This window comes from Scatophagus argus, chromosome 22 (assembly GCF_020382885.2).
Source record: "Scatophagus argus isolate fScaArg1 chromosome 22, fScaArg1.pri, whole genome shotgun sequence".
Taxonomy (NCBI): domain Eukaryota; kingdom Metazoa; phylum Chordata; class Actinopteri; family Scatophagidae; genus Scatophagus; species Scatophagus argus.
In genome coordinates this window covers 8,041,734-8,055,580 of record NC_058514.1, presented here as the reverse complement: position 1 = coordinate 8,055,580, position 13,847 = coordinate 8,041,734, and the positions used below count along the sequence as shown (strand labels likewise).

Below are 13,847 nucleotides of genomic sequence, written 5' to 3'. Positions count from 1 at the left end.
GGACCATTTTAATCTCAATAGAAGAACCTCTACCCTATTTAGCAGGAGTGTATGGATCTGCTACATGTATTTCATCAAGGATCTCAACTTGTGGTCCTGCTGTGGTTTGAGGGTCAGTTCAAAACGGGGGAAAAACTGAGACACTTTGGGTGAAATCGTCCATCAAATTCATTTTCAGAGCTATGAGGAAACATTTAACACCACTTTTCCACATGGTACCGGTTACTTGTAGTGCTCTCATAGCCTGTCCACCGACAAGCAAAGTGAGTTTCGTCGTGCATCTGTCTGTCTGACTGACAGGGCCATCAGCCACTCACGTGCCCAGGTAGTCCCACACCAGCCCCCCCATTGGCTGCTGAGAGGCAGCGGGGGGAGGGGCCTGTTTTTGCGACTGCTGAGAACGCCACAGATGAGAAGCAGATGAGGGGTTTCTGGGGTGTGATGGGCGCGCACACACACATACAAACAATCATGAACGCACTCACACAGATGAAGAATCAAATGAATGCATATGCACACACACGTGAATGAGGTAAAGATGACAGAAGAAATAAAATGGAAGGAAAGAAGGAAGAGGAAAGGGTTGAGAAAAAAGGCAAAGCTTATGGATTAGTGCTGAAGGACAACAGAGTAAAGTCCACTCTCTAACACCTAAAGATGGTCTTGGTTCTTTTTCTCATTTAGGTTAGGGGTAGAAAAAGGCAGATGCAGTAATGTTTTAGAATTTCAGTATCCTAAATTTTTCTTTTCAAATTCACCATCATTTCGTCATCGCTCTGCATCACCGTGCCTCTTTTTCATCCTCGTCTCTCACCTCTCCAGCTCAATGATCTTCTTCTCCTTGTCGTTCTTTTCGTTCTCCGTCTCTCTCAGGATCTCCAGAAGTCGTTCCACTTCGGTTTGGGCCTTCCGAGCTTCCTCTTTGTGCTCGGCCACTTCCTGCTCCAGGCAGGAGATGCGCTCAGAGAGTTCAGCGCTGGCCTGGGAATCTGCCGCCGCGCTCTGAGCCTGGAACAGAAATTAATTATTATAAATAAACCTAACGTTAGCTTTCAAAATTAGGTGACCACCATTTGATGGAAGCGGTAAAATTAAGACAGAGAAGCCAATAACAACATGTGTGTTGAGGACGGGTTGGATGGACTGTGACAAAGTGTTCAAGAGTTTAATTGGTCTTTTGGTTGATAAAATGACATTTATTAACCAGTCTTTTTAGGAGCAGATCCAAGATTTGTATATTTTTCTTTACCAGACCTTTGCTTTAGAGATATCATCAGGGTAGGGTGTGAAACTTGTTTAAAATAGAGATGCTTTAACATAATGTGGTCTCATCAGTTATGATAAAATTTAATGTAATTAAGTTTGGTAATACCAAGCACGGCTAATACAAACAAAGAGCTCTCGCAAACATGCAGAGCATTCAGTGCTTCTTTGTTTCTGTTTAGAGTGCATCATTAAGCTTTCAAAAAAAACAACACTTAGTGGGTTTACCATGTTCACCATAGTAGAACGTGTTAAGATGCTAACATTTGGTCATTAGCACTAAACACAAAATAAAGCCATTAGTGCTGCAGGTATTTGAGTATGAACCAAACACTGAACATCTTTCAAATCTTGCTGCACTATAAATGTGTTATTCAGTTACAGTACTGATGTTATTAGTAAGTCTGTGCATGTTATTCTGTCTCTCTTTCTTATCTCATATTTAAATTTCTTGTCTATATGGTCTTATCTCTTTTGTCCTACTCATTTAACCGCAGTTTAAACCTTCAATTGAGTCATTCTGTTGTTTTAGATTGTCTGTGCAGCACCTTGAATCTTCCTCTGAATAAGAAAGGTCCTTTATAAATAAAAGCGCCTTCCCTTGCCTCACTTTGCCTCACTGATGAAGTGTGTGGTTTGAGTTGGTATCCAAAGGGCACTTTTATGCTGATTTATGTAAAAACCAGCACGGAAAAGCATGAAAAGGTGAGTAAATGAAAAAAAGCAAATTGAACAGAGTTGCAATGTCCTCCTCTTTTCTGATGCTCCAAGAGAGAAAACAAGAGAAAAAACAAAAAGATATAACCAGCTTAGAGGTTAGAACAGCTGTGTGTGTTTCCCAGAAGCAAATGTTGCTCTTGGGACAGACTGACTTTGTGTGTGTGTGTGTGTGTCAGTGTGTGTGTGTGCACGCCTTGGTCACACAATACATAAACCCTATTAGTTTTGGAACTGAACAACAGTTTTTACAGGTCTTTATGTGGAGAAGAAATGTTTGGGTGTCTGACAATATTATAAGAAGATCTGGGAGGTGTGTGTGTGTGTGTGTGCGTGTGTGTGTGTGTGAGAGAGAGAGAGAGAGAAAGAGAAATAAGAAAGGAAAACATCACACACAATGTCAATCAGTTCACACAAAAAGACAAGTTTTCAGTCAGAAACTAAGAAATAACATCTTATGAGAGAAACACCAGAGATCCACTGACACCTTCAAACAAACACACACACGCACACGCACACACACACACACACACACACACCATATACAGTACATTCAGGGTGTGGTGGTGCTCTCTTCTCCACTCTGTGGCTGTAAGGCTGTCAGCGAGCCGTCACACACACACCATTTTACGGGCTGCCGTGTGTGAAAGCATATGTGATATGCAAACACGCACACTCGCACTAACACAGCCAATCATTTCTCTTGGAACACAGCTGAGGGAACACAAGGAAGGGGGTGAAAGAGACAAGAGGATCTTTAAAATCCTTCATTTTGACTGAGATTCAAATAATTGATGTTTATAACTGGTTAATGTTTTCCAGCTCTCATGACAGTCACTAAGCTTACATATAGTTGTCAGAATCTTTTTAGTCCAAATCTTTTAGTGCAAATGTATACCAAGACGGGTGCCAAACTTGGACAATTTATATAACCTGCACCTCATCTAATTTCCATGCTTCTGTAATCCCTCATTTCACACGTTTTCAGCCCAAACTAAACATAGCCTAGAAGTCTAATTTTCTACTAAAAGTCATCCCTTCTGACCTTCTTGAGCTGGTTCTCTAGTTTGACACATTCCTCTCTCTTCTGCTCCAGGCTGATCTCCAGACTCTTCAGCCTGTTGTCCTTCTTCAGAGTGGAGGAGGCCAGAGAGGAAGCCTTCTCCTTCAGATCCAACACTGAGGTCTGAAACGGAGACAGAGTGATAAGGAAGGCAGTCAACTTCCTGTTGCTACACACTGAGCAGCTCTACTCAAGTAGTTGGGGATTAAGTACCTTGTGCTTCTAACCTGCATTAAGTGTAATTATAACTTGGAACTTGTTTTTGTAATTTTCTACAAGTTATGACTATGTTTTTTAGCAACAGCAATTCCCAGATCTCAGAAATTAAGTGAGCGCAACGTTATTATTACCAGTTGGGATGATGGCTAATATTACAATAAATAAAGTTCTAGGAAACTTCATGCATCTTTAAGGCCTTCCTGTGCAGTTATGAGACTGACTCCATCCATCTTTCTTCAAATCCTTTTCCCATGACCTGTCTCCTTTCTCACTCCTCCAGCTCAGTCCCTCCATCCCTGAAGTCTCTCTCTCTCTCCCGGTCTTTTCTGGTCTTTCCTTCTTTCGGTAGGGCCATTGAAACACAAACCAAGGAGCAGAAGGATAGACACTCAGACATGTAATTTTACCCTTGGCTGACAATACCAACTCCAGACTACGGATCATCATGTTTGACTGGGCTTTGGTCAGAGAAACCTTGCCGCATTCTCTGGTTATATTTTGGTACATATATATAAATACATATATTGCTGTCGTCAGACAAAACCCCACATCTATGTTTAACTGCGTCGAAAGGAATGCTTGTTTTCTCTGTGCGTTTTCCCGGGTATTTCTCAAATAATATAACGGGACTGCACTTGTTTAATCACTCCCATTGCCAGAAGGGGGAGACAAAAGCTCTGCATTGCCGTTTTAAACACAATCGGTCAGCTGGACTTCGGGTTAAGCAGACCTGGGCAAACTGTTCCACAAAGGGCCGGTGTGGCTGCAGGTTTTCTTTCCAACCAAGCAGCAGCACACCAGACTTGACTCATTTAATCAACTGATCTCAGTCTTCAGACAGTTGATTGGTCAAACTGTGTGCTCTTGGTTGGTTGGAGCAGAAACCCGCAGCCACACCGGCCCTTTGTGCCCAGGTCTGGGTTAGGGGTTAGTAACAGCTAAACTTGCGAAGCTAAATTTGCTTCACACCTGACTGGAATCAGATTTATCATCTTTTCTTTGACTATGATTGTGAAAAAAAGAATGACATCTAAACACTAGGCTTACACCTGCTGATTTTGGTTTTCCTGAAGTGGTTAATTATAGCTTTCCCAATGTGCTGTCCAAGCAAAGACAGCACTAAAAAATGCTTTGTCATCCTCTGTCTCTCCCTCACGAAGCAAAAAGAATCCAGCTTGAATCACTGTTTTCACTGGTTGTGAAGCGTATTGTTGTCAAGGAAATGTGACTGTTTATCGTTGTTGTCCTTCAGCACGAGGACTGTGGGAGGATCTGTTCCACTGTGATAGATCAATCACGGTTCCTTGACGGAGACAGTGTTTTTCTGCCTTACAACATAGATACGGATGAGCATGTTTGCATGTGTGCATCATCCACCTCACGGTCAGCCAGGTCAGCCTGCAGCTGGGAGACTTTCTCCCTCAACTCCTTCAGCTCCTTCTTGCTGGACTCCATCTCCTCCCCCTTTTCTCTCTCCTCTCTCTCCCGCTGCTCCTTCAGCCGATCGATGATTCGCTCCTGGGAATCAAGGAGGAGGAGAGGAATGAGTGATGGAAGTTAGAAGAGCAGTGAGGGAAAGAGTCCAACAGTTATTCACAGTCACTCAATATCAAGTTTCTATACTAATGACACATTAAACTTTATGTACGTGGCAGCTTTGACAGGATCTAACAGCCAGCAGTGATTTTAGACACGTAATATGTTCTGGCATAAGATTTAATATTCACAACCACTAAAACACTGTAGATGCTCTCCAGCTATAGAACAACACAGCCACCAGCTCAGGCAAAAGTTCACACACACACACACACACACAAAAGCAGCACAGAATCTCTGAGGAGTGTATACCGGCTGTGCTGTGTGTGTTTTTGTACTGTAGTTCAATCTTTGTTAGGTACAATTTGTTTTCAGTTTTCAGGTGACGAAATTTTCTTGAACGCAAGGATATTTTGGCCAGTTCTTATTCATTAAAACCTGTTTCATGGAAAAGAAAAGGAAAACTAATGATTATTGCTTAATATACAGATCATTTCCTTAATTCATTAATAATTCGGTCTATGAAACATCAGAAATAGTGAAAATTATCCATGGGACCTTCAACTTGCTCGTTTCATCCAAACATCTGTCCATCTATCCAAAATTATCCAATTAACAAAAAGGAGTAGCAACATTACATTACATTTGAGAGGCCGAACCACTAAATGTTTGTTATATTGGCTTATCTAAATAATTGATGATTAATTTTAACACGAAATAATTAAGAACAAATTACTTCAGTTCTATTTAGAGTTAAGTTTATTAAGATTAACATTAGAGGAACTCTTCAGATTTAAGTTTTGACGGTAAAAATTAGTTAGGAGCCACTAAGTGCATTCAATTAGAAACAGGCTGCATTCAGACATTCAGAGGTAGGGTTATTTATAGTCTCTGCAAAGACAAAACTACATGAAACATACAAGATGTTATGCATAAAATCTAAGCAATCTGGCAATCTGGAGTAATAAAATATAGACAGCAAGACGTGGAAAAACAGAGAAGAAGAAGAAGAAGAAGAAGGAAAGTCACCAAAACAGTGAAAGTGGAGGAAAAAAGGCTTGTGAAAGTCATTTAAGTGAAGTTAGTGACGTGGACCACCTCCGCCTGCCAATACTCACACATCTAGCTGACACCCTGAATATTAGTCACTGGACAATTAATGGCCCTGTTTCCTCCGCGTGTGTTTGTGTGTGTGAGCGCGCGAGGAGATCAGGTCGGTAACATAATCGCACTTCACGGTACATAAATATATTTTCACCTACACTTTCAAGTGGTTCGCTGGTTTGTTTCCCAGAATCAGGGTCGAGTAATAACAGATCAGCAAACAGGTGGTTGGGGGTTCGATCCCCAGGCTCAGGACTGTTTTATGGCTCCAGTACCTGAATGCTTAGACCCAGGCAGTGACAGTGTGGTTGTTGGTTCTATTCCCATCAGCATGAGCCCTGCGACTCCATGTTGGATGGTTCCTAACCTTTTATGAGCGCAGGCTGTGAATGATTAAATAATCAAACAGCCAGTGTGATTATTGGTTCATTTCCATTCATCTAGAGTCATTTGGTCATCATGTGGGTGGTCGGCAGTTTTGCTCATAGTAGTTTTATTAATCTAACCTTGCTCAGGAGGTGGTGACCTGAGGTTGATCATGTGTGTGTGTGTGTGTGTGTGTGTGTGTGTGTACCTTTTCAGCCAGAGCCTCCTCCAGTGTTCCCAGTGCTGTGTCAGTGTTGGATGTGTCTGTCTGTAAAGACTTGACTCTGTCTTTCAGACCACTCAGCTGTTTCTCTTTGTCCCTCAGCTGATCCTGCAGGTTCTCAATCTACAGAAAGAAAAGCAGAGAAAACTCATAAACAAGGCAGATTATGACGCATAACTTACTTAGTTACCGAGGAACAATGTTATGTCGGCAAGTATAACAGCTCTCAAACACTCGGATGATGCTGCTGTTACAAGCAGCAAATAAAACAGCAGCATAATATCGCACTTAATTTAACCACAGCTATAACAAATATAACAAAATACATGTGAATAAGAGTCACAAATATAATCGAGCAGCCTGTCAAATTAAAAGAATAAAAATTAGACATTTATAAACCAGACTGATATACATTAAATACCAAATTGTGTGGTGTGTATGATATGGCAAGTCATTAATTGAAGGTAATTTAATTTTTGCAATTTATTTAGTGTTCTACTTTCTGACAACATAATAAAATGAATTACACTGCATATATTCAAATGACTCTGTGTAATTCTAAAAGCAGTAACTTCTGATTATTTGTTTGGATTGGATATTGGTGCTTATTACATATAAGCTATGAAGGTTTCCTCACACCTTAATGGATGAAACTGCCATTTTCCAACCGGTTAATGTAAGCAAATAACCAGACAGACCAAACAGCAAGTCATGCATTGAGATTATTGAGGATAAAATCTTATTTAACACCCTATTTACACTGTGGTGTTTCCTCTCAGACTGATTTCAAAGCAGTTGAATCGTCTCTGCTGACACTGTCTCAAATACAGCACACAATTTCTCACACCAGCGGCCGAATGGGATTCTATCAGGGGATTTTCAACCTGTGAAAAAGGCTGAGAGCCGCTGTGTCAAATGCAAACGTTCACCCTCAACTTCCCTTCCTTCAAAAACGTCCTCCAAATACACACTCTCTTCCTCTTTCTCCCCTTCTCCCTGCCTCCTCCTCCTGGTTCCTCGCACAGTGATTTGGTAGCAGATTAATTTTCTGTTAAAACACAACATCAGCAGAAATAACTGAAAGACTCGCTCGTTCCCTGAGCCCACAATGAGTGTGCGTATCTGTGTGTGTATGCATATACTGTATGTGTGTGTATGAGACAGAGACAGAGAGAGAGAGAGAGATCATAGACAAAGATAGGGAGTTATGTCAACTTTGTGGTATTCATTAAAACATGGATGGAACAAAAGGTTGAACAGAAATAATGAATGAAGGGTGAAACAAGAGAAACGGAAAGCTTATGTAACGTGGTGTTAAGAGTGAACCTCTCCTTCTGTCTCTCCTTCCTTCGCTTTGCCAAAGAGAAAGGAAATCAAGCAACTGACAACCCGTCACAAAAAAAGAGGAGGTGGGGGGGGTTGGGGTTCAGATTGGTATGTAACCTCCGACTCCACTGCAGGTGAGACACATTTACAGTCTCACAGAGATCGAGTGTGTGTGTGCGTGTGTTCATAAAGTAAAACATTTTCAGCGTCTCATTAATCAACTGTTCACCTGACAGTTTGACTGACACCTCCTCCTCTCACACACACACACACACACACACACACACACACACACGAACAAACACACTTGACACTGAATGGCAGGGAGACTCTTTGATGCCGTCTGCACTTTCAGGAACAACTGCATGATGCTGGGTACACACACACACACACACACACACACTCACAGACACACACACACACTCGTGCCTGTTTTAGTCACAAAATCGACTATAATAATGAACAGGAAGACTGATGCTCCTGTCACGTCGTCGATGTCATACTGTCGCTTACATATAACATGAGAATCCATTTAACAACAAAGAGATGAGGATGATGGGAGATCAGAAGAATAACTTTAAAATTAATTCTAGGCACTCATAGTAACTTCCTACATAACATATGCATGCTATGAATTTTTTTCAGTCATTAACCAATAATCAATTACCAGCTTCTGATGGCTGATACCATTAAGGTTAACTGATAATTTAATTTGTATTTTTACAGAAGTTTATAAGTTTATGCACACCTGAGGATAAGAAAGGTTCAGATGTAGTTTCTCTGACACTGAAAAAAAAACAAAACCCCAAAACATCCACAATGGCAGCAACATGTATTGGAATATGTCAATTAAAGCAGTTTGGCTTCATTTTACTCTGGCTCTATTTGTCTGCTATCATTCCATTATCAGGTAATAATATAAATTTTGCCACTCTCATGAGGAGGGAAAGACAGAACACAGAGGAGGAGGAGGAGGAGGAGGAGGATGAGGACAAAGTAGAAACAAAAAGGAGGTGTTTTTAGTTTTTCCGAATGCTAAAAAAAAGAAGAAACAAAAAAAAAGAAACCAGGACATCATAAGTGCAGATTAGATAAATGAAGAGTCAGCAGCATCTCTGTCTCCCACTCAGACACTGGACTGTATTCTATTTGAAGAAGATGGCAGAGGTCATCATTTATTGAACAGGAAGAGCTCATTAGTATGCATCTGATTTCAAACGCATTCTGTCTCTCTCTCCTCCCCCTCCCTGTCCTGCTTTATGTCTGTCTGCTTGATTGTCTCCATCAATTATCTGTTCACACTCCCAAATTTTCCTTCTACAAGTGACAATCAGTAGGACAGAGTGAGAAAAAGGGGAGGAGATTTTATGGGATTTTTATGGCAGGAGATCCACAAAAGACTGCTAATGGGAGAGTTTGACAGCAAACTGGGTTTTTAATTTGTTAGGTTCCTTACCCTTCATCCATCTAAACCCGGTGTGTGTGTGTGTGTGTGCGCCAGACAGCAAAGACATGAGTGAAAAGCAGCCAAAAATATGTAGAAAGCACCTGCAACTCTGGGTGCCTGTTCAGTGCACCTTCCTGTTTGTGCGTCCTTCTGTCTGCCTGCTCATCTCTGTCTGTCTAATTCAGCTCCCAAACTACACGCTGTCTTACAGCCCCATCTAGTGGTTGTCATGTGACATGACAACATCATGCCGTTGTCAGTGAGAGAGTGAGTTGCATGTCTGTGCGTCAACCACAGACAAAGTCATCTAAATAAAAGCTCTTTTAGCTTTTTGTAATTTTTCTTCCTTCTTATTGAACTTATTGAAGCTATTCTCAAAGGAGAAATTAATCTACTGAAAAGGATTCACAGATCCAGTTAATGTGACTGTTTAGGAAGTGCAGCACAACAGCAATGATCACAATGATTTTAAATTCTCCTTATGTGCATGTGTTCCACATTAGTGCGTGCTTTCATTCAACACTTTTTCTTTCAGCGTTTTCTTGCCTTCTTCTGCAGCACATTAACTTTGCGCTCCTTGACGTCCAGCATGTCTTTGAGGTCGGTGATCTCTCCGTGTTGAGTACTTTTCTCCTCTGTCAGCTCTGATATCTGTTGACTCTTTTTAGAGAGGAGAGATTCCTTTTCCTCCAGACGCAGACGAAGAGCATCCACCTGCACAGACATGCGCAAACGATTAAAAGGAAGTAAAAGTGAATATTTATGAACCAGAGATCACTTCTAAAACGATAAGGACCATTACCCTTACATAGAGCAATAAGTGCTTTCCGAAAAGTAACCTTACCTCGGTCTGTAGTATGGCAGCTCTCTGTTCCTTGGCAGTGAGTGACTCCTTGAGCACGTCCACATGTTGTTTACTATCTGAAAACTGATTGGTCAGAGTTTCCAGTTTGGTCCTGAAAGCCAACAGCTCACTGTCTTTACGACTCAGGTCCTGCTTTGCCTGTTCCATCTGAGTACCACACACGAGTGGAAGGAGGAGAGAGAGGGGCGATAGAGAAGAAAGAGTTAGAGTGTGTACCGAACAAGACTACATGGTTACATGTATTAAAATGTATTAAAGATCCACTACAAGTGAGCATGTGAGCGTTACTAACTGAGCATTTGCCCTTGGTTTCAGAGGAGTTATACTTGTACTGTGTCTGTTTATTCTCGGTTCTAATTTCTCTTATGGAAAGTCAACAGGATTTAAGACACACACCTCAGTTAAGTAAGTGCAGCATCACACACCTTTTAAAGCATTTACTGTCCTTCCCAACTACTTATTTGTACCGTACAAGAGTGTCAGGTTCGATTCTTTCAGTTATCCCAAAAAAGACTGAAAGAAAGAAAAGGTGAGTTTCATTTTGTACACAGGCCAACCCAGGGGCAGGGCCACAGGGCACTGGCACCAGCTGAAATCTTATTGGCTGTTGTAGTGCCCCCCCCTCCCCACCACTTTGCTTCAGAGCACTCCATTGCAGTATAAGCAAGAGTGAACTTTGGGACTGAATTTAACCTGACACATACACACACAAAAAACAGTGATCCAAGCCACTAGATGAAAGAAACCTCATGCAAGAAGAAAGAGAAGCAGGTTAGAGATATGCAAACGGCAGCACGGCAGAGCTGGATTCTCAGTTTGAAGTCTCTAACTGTGCAGTTCAGATGGCTAGAAACAACTATTACTGTCAACAGCCACTGATCACTGACAGAATAGGTAGTAAAGACCTTCTAACCTGCTAATATAAACAAAATAACACACGTAAAATTGCAAGAAAATAATGTGACAATAACTAGCGATGGAATGACAAAATGCACTTCAATAAAGTGTATGAATTTACCACGTTGCTCCCATAAAACAGTAGCAGGTGTCAGTTAGTTCAAGTGAGCACCATTTGAGAGTTATAGTTGCTCAGTACTGTCTGAACACACAGTCACATTACTGGGATTCTACTGGGAATCTACTCAAGCAGCAGCCATTAGCCGTCACTCATCCTGGGAGGCAGAAAATTCAAGTAAGAAACCAGGAAAAGAAAGAAGGAGCACAGAGGTGGGTCTCTTACTGCAGACACCTCCCGCTGAAGCTCATTGGCTCGTTGCCTTAGCTCCTCCTTCTCTGATTGGGTGTGCGTTAGCTCTTCCTTCAGCTGCTCAACCTGACAGGAGAGGAGGGCGTCACCATGACCACCAATCAGCTGTCACAGTCGCTGACCACATGCGGGCCTACTTTAACACCTCACGTGCTGAAATAATAAATTAAAGCCACCTACTGTACGTCCCTCCCCCGCATCAGTACCATCATCATGTACAAGCATGGGTGTTTGTCAAGGAATAGCAGCTTTGATGTAATCAGTGTCAAATCATTACAGTGGAAAATGTTTTTGCTACAATAACATCATTTTCTGGTAAATAATGACATAAAACAGTTTTAATTGGAATACACTCCTCTCATCTGCTTCTTTATGCACTAATTAAACAGACTGAACATTGTTTTCCATAGGCATGTCCACTGGGGAAGGCTTACTTGAGCCATTGTGTTGTAATCCTGCATTCAAAACGCCAAAAAGGAAAAACTGGTGGGACAGATAAGGTGTGTGTGTGGGTGTGGGTGTGTGTGAATCCGTCACCTTGTTCTTCATGAACTTGGAGTGGGATCTGTAGACCTCCATCTGCTTGATCTCCTCCTCTCTCTCCTCGCTGCTCAAAGCCCCATTGGACTTGAGCATGTTGACCTCCTCCTCCAGCTCTCTCATGCCGCGCTCCAGCGAGCTGATCTTTGCATCCTGGCAGGAGACCAACATGCTCATGTTAAGAGGAAAGGCCAGGCGTGATTTACTGTACCTGGGCCATTAATATGATCAAAAAAATGAAATATATTCCTTTGGTGTTCCTGACAGATAAACAGAGTTGGAAACTCATTCAAAGAAAGCCTGAGGAACGGCTCATACTCGACATGTTGTAGGCAGGCTGAGCAAATCCTGAATTACTGACAGACTTTGCAGCCTTGATCTTCCATATAAGCAACATCCCAATGAGCTGGTTTGGAGATGTAGTGTAAACATTACCCACCCTTCAACAACATTTAGGAGTACTGTAAAAGGAGTACTGTTAATATGAACTTTTACTGGTGGAAGTGCATATTAACTGTTCAGGATATAGAAAATACTGTTGTATGAACAGAAACCGTTTGCAACAGATTGTGGACAAACTTCTGAAGCTCCACATCAAAGCTCGTCAGTGTGCATGATATCAGACCTTTAACTGATAAAATCTGTACATTACATTAAACATAAACAAATATGTCTACTGTATTGAATAGCCTATGTTGGAAACTAAAGAGAATAATTTTCAGGAAGAGGTTTTTGAAAGCAAATATTCTGCTTCAGTCTCTGCTTCATAGTGTTAACTTCAGGTTATGTTTCATGACTCTTCATACTGAAAAACAACACTTCAACAGTTTTACTGTCATTGTCATTACACTTACAGATAGTAAATAAACTGCATGTAAATAAATAAGTCCCATCGATACTGGATATTTGAGGCTCGTATATCAACATCCAGAAGTTTAAAAAAATCTTTTAACATGAACAAACAATGTTGACATAAATCTTTTTAAGGCTTTTCTTTCTATACATTCCATATTCCATACAATGAAGTCATGCTTGGTATAAAGTCATGATTTTGATATAAAACACACACACATATTGATATGAAATAATTGACAACAGGTGTTTACCTTCATTTCAATGACTGTCTGCAAGGCCTTGGTCTTTGTTGATTCTGGAGCTGCTTCGTATCTCCTGTGCAGCTCCTGAGGGACACAGACACCACGATGGTCAGCAGACGACAGAGAGAGAGACACAGAGGGATGGAGCGACGGATGAGGAGGAGAGGCTCGTGCACAAGGGTGGGAGGGGACAGAAACTGATGGAAAGGGATGGAGGGATGGCTGGACGGCAGGTGTAGGCCGTGGAGCGGGAGCAGGGAAGGATGGCGAGCGCTGAAGGGTGGGATGGACTGAGGAGGAGACGATGAAAGAGGGATAGTGGGGGGGACAGGAGGAGGGGAGGACGACAGGACGCATGGAGTGGCGATGTGAAGGAGGGGAAGGTGCGGGGAAGGAGGGAGAGGAACAGAGCGGGTGATGGCGAGAGGGGGAGAAATGAGGAGAGGGTTGGAAGGGTGGAGACACGTGGAAAGGAGGTGGAATTGGGATTGAGGGAGAAACAGGAAAAGAGGGAGAGATGGGGATGGAGGGGGAGGCGGTAAGGAGATGTTTCCCTCCCGCGGAAGCGCTGGCTTTCAGCCTCCTCGGGTCGATCCGTCCATCCCACATCGTTCAAACTGTGAGGAACGTCACCGACTGAGCTGACACCGTTTCAGTCTCAAATGTGAAAGAATGATCAAATCTGGCAGCCTGAAATGATGCTAATTCAATTAATTAGATCCCAGCTCTGATGCCTTTAGGTTCAAATAAAATCTGAAGTGGACTAGAATATAAAAAAAAAAATGGAATTAAATCAAATAATTCAGTTCAAACA

At 41.9% G+C, this 13,847-nt stretch overlaps 1 protein-coding gene across 6 annotated transcripts in view; it reads right to left on the bottom strand.

Moving 5' to 3' along the window:
- The window catches only part of LOC124053943 (ELKS/Rab6-interacting/CAST family member 1-like), a 105,523-nt gene that overhangs the window by 64,582 nt on the left and 27,094 nt on the right, over positions 1–13,847 (bottom strand). For 3 of the 6 annotated variants that reach the window (XR_006842271.1, XM_046379540.1, XM_046379541.1), the window contains exons 7-15: positions 13,043–13,117; positions 11,934–12,089; positions 11,370–11,462; positions 10,109–10,276; positions 9,811–9,978; positions 6,477–6,614; positions 4,640–4,780; positions 3,026–3,166; positions 815–1,008 (exon numbers count right to left, since the gene is read on the bottom strand). Coding sequence is in view for 4 of the 6 variants with exons in the window: in XM_046379540.1 (XP_046235496.1) it covers positions 815–1,008; positions 3,026–3,166; positions 4,640–4,780; positions 6,477–6,614; positions 9,811–9,978; positions 10,109–10,276; positions 11,370–11,462; positions 11,934–12,089; positions 13,043–13,117 (1,274 nt within the window). In the remaining 2 variants the exon portion in view is untranslated. The remainder of the gene's footprint in view (positions 1–814; positions 1,009–3,025; positions 3,167–4,639; positions 4,781–6,476; positions 6,615–9,810; positions 9,979–10,108; positions 10,277–11,369; positions 11,463–11,933; positions 12,090–13,042; positions 13,118–13,847) is intronic. The other 3 variants (XR_006842272.1, XM_046379542.1, XM_046379543.1) reach the window with 1 other exon arrangement.